Source organism: Hibiscus syriacus, unplaced genomic scaffold (assembly GCF_006381635.1).
Source record: "Hibiscus syriacus cultivar Baekdansim isolate YM2019G1 unplaced genomic scaffold, ASM638163v2 tig00113724_pilon, whole genome shotgun sequence".
In the NCBI taxonomy this organism is placed as follows: Eukaryota; Viridiplantae; Streptophyta; class Magnoliopsida; order Malvales; family Malvaceae; genus Hibiscus; species Hibiscus syriacus.
Genome location: NW_024063470.1, coordinates 1,303,868 through 1,314,653, shown reverse-complemented (window position 1 = coordinate 1,314,653; position 10,786 = coordinate 1,303,868). Strand labels below are relative to the sequence as shown.

The following is a 10,786-nucleotide window of genomic DNA, read 5'->3' as shown; positions in this document are numbered from 1 at the left end:
TAACCAAAAAAAAAAAACTCCAAATAAATTTAAATTTGGCAACGGAACATATACATAAATAAATAGTTGATGAATTTTATCCATCTTATTTATTTTTAATTAGTATTAATAAGATATAACCTCTTTTGTCAAATAATAATAATAATAATAATAATAATAATAATAAGAGATCACCTCCAACTTAAATTCTAATTTGATTCGATCAACTGTATGTTTTATTACGTAAAACTCAACAGTTCGAGTTTTATTGTGAAATGAACCTCGTTAGATCTTAAGGCATATATATTCCTAGCCTCCAATTTCAAATTTAAATAATCAAAACTGAACCGAATATTAAAAACTTTGTTACACTGGGGCGGTAATGAGCTGCAAATTTGTAAAAGAAGTTTCATGTTCTATTTCTGTTCTTATGAGCGAAAGCATGCGTCACTCTCGCAAATTCCTCTCGTAGTGCACACATATAAAATAATTATAAAAAACAGTAAATTTGATATTAGACACGAGCATGATATGAAATGAAAAGTAATAGCTAAAAACAATAAACAAAAAGGAAAATACAAGAAGAGAAGTTGACTTGAATTCACGAGTCGTGAATTAATAGTACTTTCAATAAATACTAAAGTATCCTAATCGTAATTAACACGATACAGATTAGCAAATGTTAAAATTGAACAAAATGTAACTGTTTTAAAAATGATTATTCATTGAACTAAACACAGAATTCACCTTCGCCATAATTTAATTATTCAAACATCGCCCCAAAATCAAGTGTACTGTTCAATAAAAATGTTTAACCAGTACTAGATCAAAAGATTCAACTTATAGACAAATAAAACGATGATAAGATAGGAGAAGACGAGAAAAAGAAATATCTAAAACACTGAACTAACACGAACACAGCACAAATACAAAAATGTTCCAAACTATGAATAAAGAAATATAAACTTACCAAAATTTATATAGATATACAATCGCTTTAACACAATTATAATATAATAAAATATGCAACGCAACAAGAACACAACTTGCTAGGCCTGTAAGGCATAAATGGCCAACGATGAAACGAACTAAGAGAGACATTCTTCTCCTACATTTTGATTTGTGTGGTTCAATTAAGAAAATGGACTCAGAAAAGAGCATTAAGGTGATTTTGCGACAACTGGGCCAAAATAAAAAGGGTTTTTGACCCGTATTCCCACACATGAACTCTATTACATATATCCTATATATACACACTATAAAGAACATTAACAAGGAAAAGAAATCTAGAGCTGCCCATCTATATTTACAACAATTACATAGTATTTACAAGTAAGAAATCTTCAAAGATTTCACCTATGATTTAACCAGTATCCAGTCAACTCTTGAGCTGGGGATAACCGAATAACTAATTGTCAAAGTGAGAGACACTGTACCTTATCTGGGAGATTTCTAGGCATTGGTAGCGCAGAAACATATCTCTGGAGGAAGAATTTGGGAGGACTAGAAATTGCTTCAGAGGACGATGAAGTCTCAACCCTGCCCGCTTGCCCCCGCCCATAGTACTTGCCGAAACGATTGATGAGCAAAACCTTCTCTAGATCATGGCATTCCAATCTTAAGTCCAATATTGAGGCTCTCTCTCCAGACTGCATAACAAAAATAGGAAACATTAGAAGACAAGACAATCAGCAAAAAAGGAGCTGCTTAGGGTAAAACCTTTGCTAGGGGAAACATTGGGCAACCAAAGGGACTTTTTAAATAAAGTATACAGCTAAACAGTAAGCAAGAAAATAGATGCATAGTCTACTTGCGAGCAAAACATTTCCAATATATATATAAACCTTTGTTTTAAGTTTATTAAAAAAAAAAACCAAAAGCAAGATATTATGCGTAAAACATATTAGTAAAAACTTGATCAGAGTTACCTCTGTAAATCATTTTTCAGTTTCTTTGTTCTGACGACAAACTCTTCTGCAGCCTTTAAGATGGATTGCGTTCTCTCCTTAAGCATTTCAGAGAGGCTAAAAACAATTTAACATAAAAAAGAACCATTAGTATAAAAGTAGACTGACAGTGACTCCAGATGGAAGCCAGTAAAAAAAGGATTCAGGGATTACAAGCATAAGTAGAATGTTCTTACGTGCTTCCACTCTCAGAAGGAACAGCTGTATCACTTTCAGGTATATATGATGTACTGCATGCTCCTCCTAAGCCTAATCTGGAAACAAAATAGACCACAGTCTCATAATTTTTGCTACACTCTGCAGAAAGAACCACCCTTGGAGGAGCACAATGTAGTTGCTGCATAAGCTTTGTTGTCAAAATGAGCCTTCTTTTTTATCTATGCACCGGTGACCCATCTTCAATCATTTCAGGTTTGTATTCAACCTGTGATCAAGACAAATGTCTTTAAGTGAGAACCTCCATAGTTCAAATTAGGACTAATATTAGTACGACAGTTGACACTGAACACACCTTCTCAATCAATCGATTTGCTGAATGTGCCCATTCCACCTCAGCCGCACTGTGATCAACAGAAAACTTCAAATATAATTCCAATAAAGAGGAAAATGCATAAAAATAGTAGAGAAGAAAGCATCTAATTTCTGAATTTAGCAAATTGCTTTTGCAAATATTTCAGGTTTTTTGGTCATTCGATGTAAAACACACACATAGATAGGGATGGGCATGGGACCGAACGCGATGGGTTCCAACTCGATCGGGTCGGATTTTTTTAAATGTAATGTTCGGGTCGGGTAGGGTTTGGGGTGAAAAATACCCAACTCGACCCGAAAAAATATATAATTTTACTTTATATATTTAGGAATAATTACAATAATAACCCCTCTATATATTATTTTTTTCAATTAAGTCATTGTTTTTATTGAATAAAAATAATATTTTATTATTATTTCGGATTGGTTCGGGTTTTTAAGTTATATATCGGGTCGGGGTCGGGTGAAATCTTATTTTTGGTCGGGTCGGATATGATCTCGGGTGGAGGATTCCTTGTTCTCGGGTCGGGTGGACCAAAAATCCGACCCAACCCGACCCATGCTCATCCCTACACATAGAGACATTATATATATTATAAAAATTCAGCAAAATGAATATTTATCTAATCACCTGATCTTCTGAGGTCTTCGACAACCTTGTGTCACTTCTCTATGCCATGATACAAGCTCAAATGTCATACTTTTACGCTTCTTTGCACTCACGGCAATCAGGTTCTGATTTGGAAGATCAGGACAAAGCATGTGACGGGAGATATGTTCGCTTGCTATTGGCAAGAGGTTTGAGTTTTGCCGGGCATCACCCAGCTGACTAGCATCAGCAGCACTAACTTGCTCATTGGAATCAAGAGCATATAAACCATCAGGAGGCCTACCAAAGATGAATGCTTTGCCCGTAGCCTTCATCATGGCAATTTTCTGAGCATTGTAAATACCATTTTTAAATGCCCCATACCGGTCAAACCAGGATGGAGTCATCTGGGGTCTGATCTGAGAGTGTTCACCCCTCAGACTACCAGGTAAATCATTAGCATTGCTGACATGCAGGGAACCATTGTGAGCAAATGGCATCTGCTCAATAGCAGATAACTGTGTCTCATGGTAATCTACAGCATTTGATGACAAGCTTAGCATCTTAGAATCTCCAGAAGGAACTATAGGACAATTCACTTGGGCATCTCTCATCATGTTACCGGATCCATAAGGCGACTGATCTGCACCTTGAAATACCTGTTGAGCATCCGAACTAGACTCTAGAGTTGGGCCTTTAAATCTTTTGGCACTCCTATTACTTGGATCACCGTCTATATTTTTCATGGCCTGCATCTGATGCAACAATAAATATTCCTGATGTACAATATTATTTGGTCTTAAAGAACAGCCAAAATCTTCAACGTCTCTCAGCACGCTTGCAGGATTTTGGCTGCCACCAGTCTCAGGCAATAACTGCTGACCTTTGGCCGGTGTTCTCCTCCAACAAAATTCTGTGGTTTAGCAGATCCTGCAGGGAACTCGGTTAGCCCAATTCCTCCTGCAATTTCATCATCTAGTTTCTTTGCTCCAGGAAGAGCTGTTTCTGAGTTACCATTGGACTGTTGATGGCTCTTCAACAAATTATGTGAGGCATGAGAAGATTGAGCTCCTAATAGATGTGCAGCTGATACACTGGGCCATACATTAGGCATTTTGTTACAATCACCTTGCCGTGATGATTTGGCCATAGCAGAGGGTTGCAAAGCTGGCATAGCCTCTAACACCGGAAACAATTGGTCTAGATCTCTTTCATGGTTTTGGCTGCCACAACTTGGCCAGGAAGTCTCTGAAGAAGCAAGGTCATTATCTCTAGCAGTTTCAGGTGCGTGAGGTGATATCCTTCCCAATGGACTAATTTGGGCTCTCTCAAAAGAGTCATTAATCCGCTTCGATTAAGATGCCAACCCACTAAAATATGCATTAACATGTTTATTTGGTAATGCTTGATTACCCACAACCCACATCCGTAGCAAGTAGGCTTTGAAGATGACTTTCTAAATAAGGATAATCAGAGGTAAAACCCGCAGAAACATTTCCCGAGATGTTATGTGGTGAGGCTTTATGGTTGGTATGTCCAGAGACACTTGGAATATTATTCCTGATATCTCCCCGGGATGCTCCATGAGTTGAGGACTGAACAGAAGCTGTTGCACCCAACAAGGCATGACCCTTCCTTCCTACCTTAGGAGACATGCGAACTGACTTTATAGAATTAAGTCCTTGCGGAGAACTTTGAGATAGAACTGGACGGTCTGGAATGGTAAACCTTTGAGATGGGGGGCCTACCTGTAAACCAAAACTTTGTGCAGCAGAATGCCTATAATGCTGAAATTGGCCTACTGATCCATCAGAAGTTTCTGCATCTGGCATTTCAGATGATTGATTGTGTTCAGAAGAGCTTAAGTGTGCTTCAGTACCAGGTTCCCTTGGTTGATCAACCTTTTGAAGATGCTCCAGCATATTTTGACTGCCAAATTTTGAGGTATTCAGAAGACAAAAAAAGGTAAACAAGGAAACCAGCACAACACTAAGGGAAGCAGAAGAGTCACCATTACCAAATGAAAATCAGATTTCAAATATCAATATGATCAAGTTTTCACTCTAATTGTTTTAACAACTGAAATGAATGTTTGCTACAGCCAAGTTTCATCGACAATTAAAATTGAGAAAAGCAATAAATTAAAGTCAGGCTAAAAGTTGAGAACTGCAAATATTCAACTACCTGATTGAAGTTGTCTTGTTTGGCACAAAATTGCCAAAAGATCTGTCAGTTGCAGAACCAGAACTTGAGCTTCTCGAGGGCACCTCGTCTACTTGAATGCCAGGAAAACAACCCTAATATACAGAGGACAGAGAATGTTTAGTCTTCTAGAGACTTATATTCTAAAATTAAAGTAATTTTCCACTATATTCTAAAATTAAAGTAGTCTTCCAGAGAAATAGTTGGCAATTCCACACTTTTCACATATATGGCCAAAAACAGAAAATAACCTTCTCAGTTTCTGAAGACTCCGCAGCAGCATGAACAGTATAATTTGACTGCAAAAAATATCCTTGGTCAGGATCTTTCATTCCTTGAGAATCATGTTGGACTATAGCCTGCATATGTGAAAGATTTTTAGTTCCATAAGAAGGTTGAACTTCCGCATCTAGATCCCGAATGGGAAAATTATGCAAATTAACAGGAACAGATGACTTCTGTTCTACTGCCCGTGGATTGTTTGCATCTAGCCAGCCATAGTCCATAATGCCACCGGTGGATGTCTTGTGAGACATGTTGGAACAAAAACTGTCATTTGAAGTGTCCTTAACAGTGGTGTTCTCCTCCATATTTGCTACATAAATTCCTGTGTCCAAGCAGTTATTTCTGGATGAATCAAAAGATTGAGGGCTCCTATCCAGATTTTGCTGATACTGTGATGACCCCCTGCTTAGTCCAAACTTTACTTTAGAATCAATATTTTTCCAGAGATTAAGACTATGGCCATTTGGAAGTTGCTGACTGCTTTCCTTGTTAACCCTTATCATTCTCGTGTCTGTTAATGCAGCAACATTACCCGGATCAGAACCTTCTATGTTCACTTGTGGGCTTCCCAAGTCAGTAATCACATTCAAGGGTTCAATATTTTCTTGAACAGAACGATCAAGGCAAGACCCATGGCTTCTCTCCTCGAACATAACACCCTTGTGATCCCTATGAGAAGGCTGCAATGAACTTTTGATATGGCCCCACCACTACGTGATGCAGACTCAATGAAGTTCCAATCATTTGCCTTCATATAAGGCTGAACACTAGCATCAAATATGGACATGGTTTGGTGGCCAGAAACACTCTTTGCAGTTTCTCGCACATCAGGGGAGTGAGCACTTTCAGCTACAGGCTTTTGTAGAGTACCGTGACCTAACAATTTAGAATTCAGTGTCATGGCATTCTGCAATTTGTTATCAATTCCAGGCAATCGACGTTTGCTGCCATCATTGGCAATTGAAGGTGCATGTTTCCACTAGGAGGTTCACTACTGTGCACAGCCAAACCACTCCACTCTCCCTGTACCCCTATGTCATTACTAGATGTTTCTGCTACAGCAGACTGCATGAGAGCACTCCAACTTCCACTTTGCAGAGAAGGAAATTCCACAAAAGAATCTGTAACATCCAAAACTGCACCCATGTTGGCGTTCTTTCCAAAGATATCCCACACACTGTCATCTGAACCAAACAAAATCTTTTCTTCGGTTGGATCTAGTGAAGCCACATTCTGAGAGTGCACAGCATGAATTTCTGACTTTTCCCGGGATGTTTCTGATTGACGAAGATGTTCTTGCCTCCCATGAGAGACCATCCCTATATTTTTTGGCTGGATAGTCATTTGCTGCAAGTTTTCTGAATTGAATACAATATTTGAACCTTGAAGAGCTGCATCACCAAATACATTTTTAACCTGATCACCCTGTGTGGAAACCAAAGTTCCATCTTGCAACCCGAATTGGTCTGGAAACATAGCAAACTGATTACCTGGAAAGGAATTACTGCTAGCTGGCATCAGCTGTGATAAAGGCTTATCTATTTGGATGCTGATATGGATTTCTCCTTGCACCACTGTTAAAGGCCCCATTAAATGATTGATTATCCTGCGGTGGAACCAAACACATCAAACGCACCTGCCCTTGCTCATGGGAAGACATAAATCCACCAGAGGATTCTGGCATGGAAGAAAAGGCATCATGTTGCACCCAATTTGCATTTGGTGTCATGATCTCAGGCTGCCACGAACAATTTGAAGCATCAAGGACAGGAACACCATTGAGCTGGGGGGAAATTATCTGATCCCTGTTTCAAAAATGAGGAAACCTGATTCGCAGAGCTCAACTGCCTTACTTCAGGTAGCGGAAACTGTGAATTTGGAAGTAGTTGTCTTTGGAATTCCTGCATTTGCTTAAGAATGGACTGTTGCTATAACAGTTGCATGTCCGTCATCCCAGATTGCTGCCCTGGTAAAGGCTGGATCATGCCAGGATATTCCATTAACTTGATGTTGCCCTCCAAATTCTTGTAACAGGATATAATTGTTGTAACAGAAGTAGAAACAAAACAAATAAGATGCCTTACCAAATTGATTTACACTGAAATTCTTCACATTTGAAACAGGGTGTATCTGGCTTCCAACAAACAGATTGTTACTTAAGTCATGCCAGGTACTATCAACCAGCTTTGAGTGATGCTGGCCCAGGTACAAGCTCTCTTGGCCAAGGAAATTATGGATACTGTCACCGAATCCGTTGCCAGGCATAGATAAACCAAGCCAAAAATATTCAGCAGCAAAATTTTGTGAGATGAAAAGTACTACCTACAGAAACAATAATCTAATTAAACTTTTCACATGCCTGCAGTACCATTGCAGGGAAGATACCGTTATGAATCCTTCTTTAATCCAACTGTGATAGAAACAAACCTCTTGTACATATAAAAAATTCACCCCAGTTGCCCTGTTTCAAAACTCAACCTTATCCTGCATGCATAAAATCAATATATCATCTCTTCGTGGAATCAAAAGTGCAACTATCCCAGAATGAAAATTGCTCCACCTTTTTGTCATTTTGAAGTGAAGGTGCAACAAGTATAAAAATGTCAAAAAAGGCCATCCAACAAACATATCAAATTGCAGACAACATGATATCGATACGACAAATTGTGATACTTAAGATCATAAAAATTAAAAATTTATTTTAAAATTCAAGTATGTTTTAATCTTGGATTATGAAAATAACTATTCAACACCACAAGCAACCATTTTTTGTTTACACTAAGAGAAGTTTAAAGGACTTACTTTTATCAAACTATACCTATTTTGTTCTTGGATTATTGAAAATAATTATTCAACACCATAAGCAACCATTTTTTGTTGACAATAAGAGAAGTTTAAGGGACTTACTTCTATCAAACTATACCTATTTGGTTCTTGGGCAACAAAATCATGCTTTTTACTTCAAAGACATCATGTGTCAAAGTCATTGTTATATCAAATGTTAATCAGTTAGCATGCACCAAAAGTGTCATGTTAGAATTATTTTTAGTTTCAAGATGAAAACAAAAGTTAATTAACATTCTTTTTTACCCATCGCCATAAACAGAAATTTTAGATGTACATCTCCTTCCCTCATGTAGTAATTAGTAACCATGATGTGCTACAGATATGCAATAAATTGGATTTTCTTGAATGAAACTTCTATATCATACATAGTGCATCAAACTAAAGGTAAGCAGAAAGTTCTCCAAGGAAAACTGGTGGTGGCCATTAGCTTTATTACCAACTAACTCCTCAACTTGTACTATTGACAATTCCATAGGTACAGGCTGCAGCAATAATCAGAGAACATATGTTCATCTAACTCCAAAATACAGGGGGTAAAACCTAAAAATATTGATTAGCTATCGATGAGTAGATGATCAACCAACTTCTAGACAACTCCAGGAATCCAGATAGAACAGCTATGTCTCAAATTTTAGTACAAGTAATAGGAGCTTCCACGAAGACAACATCACAACCGCCCATAAAATAGAACATTTTTGGATGCCGTTTAAAAAACAAATGGTCTTATTTGTGCCAAAAAAACCAATCAAATTCTCTGGACCTCACCACAGAGATATAGAAGGGAAGGGAAAAACGAAGGTCTCATAAAGAATTTACATATAAGAAGACAGAAATGCATTTCATGTATGGAACATGAAGAACCCAGTAAAACAAGAAGCTCACCTAAACAAGATGAATAATTATGCATTATCCACAAAAATATACACCACTGTAAATAAGCTCCCAAACTTTTTCATATGAAACCATCACATTTTTCCAATCAGTCTAAAATTCCAACACAACATAAACTCATGAAGTTTGTCATCTCCTATACTTAAATATTACATGTCAACCATCTCTGCGAAATCAAAGCGGAATAATAAAGTCCATAAATATTTTACTTCTGTTTGGACCAGTGTTTAAAAAGGCACGCCTAGGCGCTAAGGCGAGGCGAGGGTGAAGCGCCTAACTAGGTCTAGGCGAGGCGACTACAATGAAGCGCAGAATGGTGCGCCGGCACAGAAGCACAGAAGTATGAAATTTTGGAGTGAAATACAGATACCTTATATAATTATTGTTTGTCTTGAAGTTTGAAAGAGAGAGAAACAAAGGGGATGAATAGAGGTCATTTTTTGTTTTAAAAAAGACAACCAATTGAGCAGACAAAATGAGACAGAGGCATGCATGCACGAATTGAGAATCGGTAGAGAAAAAGATACATTTCAGTGAGTTTTGTTGCATAATAATGGGTTCTTAAGTAGCACGTTTAGCACATGACAAAATTTAAATCCATGAGAAAGAAAGAAAAGCTTGGAAACACAATTTAGAAATACGAAAATAGAGGATTAGGGTGGATTTAAAGAAGTGGGGTTTAGGGTGTAGGTGGTGTTAACAAGGAGGAAAACATGTTTGTTGAGAGGTGCGAGGTGGAGGGACAAGAAGGAGACAAGTAAGAAGTTGATGCCAACTAATTATTAGACTTTTATTTCTTGTTTTAGTTTCTTATATGGAATTGTGGACCAAGGAAAGGGGGGTTTGCTTGGAAGGATATGATCAATGTTTTCTTTGTCTGCTCTACATATTTTACACCTAGCGTCGGTGGACATATGATGTCTGACCCTCTCGGCATTCGTGAGTAGCCTGTCATTGATGGCCAGCCACAACCACACCTTGATTCTAGGGAAATTTTGGTACTTTGCTAGAATATCACAGGCTCCGTCTAACTGTTCAGTTACGGAACTAAGGGTAAGGTTGTATGATGATTTTACTGAGAATGAACGATTCTATGTTCCTTTCCAACCAACAGAATCTTCGATTACCAGGATGAGTAGTGGAGGTATTGCCTCAAGGGCTATGATAGCTTTTTTTGGGAGTATGTTCCTGATTTTCTCCTAGCTCCATTCATTGTTTTTGTTGATGAGGTCTTTTACTTTGCAAGGAGTTTCAGTAATGTTGTTCGATTGGAGACAATGAATCCAAAGGGGACCTAAGTCCTTAATCCATTTTCCTCCCAAAATTCAATACGTTCACTCTTCCCCAAGTTCCATACTACATTTTCTCGAAAGGTTCACTCTTTAATTTTGTACTTGCCCTGTAGAATTTTAACCCACATTTGATCCTTCTTAGTAACAAAATGATAGGCCAACTTCATGAAGAAAACCATATTTTGGTAGTAAAGTTGCTTCAT

At 37.8% G+C, this 10,786-nt stretch overlaps 3 protein-coding genes across 3 annotated transcripts; all 3 read right to left on the bottom strand.

Annotated features, from left to right (window-relative positions):
* Positions 1–1,241: 1,241 nt before the first annotated feature.
* Positions 1,242–3,986, bottom strand: LOC120187280. Its single transcript, XM_039191032.1, has 5 exons — positions 3,109–3,986; positions 2,458–2,506; positions 2,123–2,370; positions 1,908–2,003; positions 1,242–1,628 (listed from the first exon to the last, which is right to left on the bottom strand). Exons 1-3 carry the CDS (start codon positions 3,819–3,821, stop codon positions 2,320–2,322), a joined length of 813 nt encoding a protein of 270 aa, XP_039046963.1. The 5' UTR covers positions 3,822–3,986; the 3' UTR covers positions 1,242–1,628; positions 1,908–2,003; positions 2,123–2,319.
* A 455-nt stretch (positions 3,987–4,441) lies between these two features.
* Positions 4,442–6,247, bottom strand: LOC120187277. Its single transcript, XM_039191030.1, has 4 exons — positions 5,714–6,247; positions 5,520–5,656; positions 5,251–5,363; positions 4,442–4,995 (listed from the first exon to the last, which is right to left on the bottom strand). The coding sequence occupies exons 1-4, from the start codon at positions 6,204–6,206 to the stop codon at positions 4,476–4,478; spliced, it is 1,263 nt and encodes a 420-aa protein (XP_039046961.1). The 5' UTR covers positions 6,207–6,247; the 3' UTR covers positions 4,442–4,475.
* Positions 6,248–6,413: 166 nt separating this feature from the next.
* Positions 6,414–7,578, bottom strand: LOC120187279. The gene has a single exon (XM_039191031.1). It carries the CDS (start codon positions 7,141–7,143, stop codon positions 6,451–6,453), a length of 693 nt encoding a protein of 230 aa, XP_039046962.1. The 5' UTR covers positions 7,144–7,578; the 3' UTR covers positions 6,414–6,450.
* Positions 7,579–10,786: the final 3,208 nt, after the last annotated feature.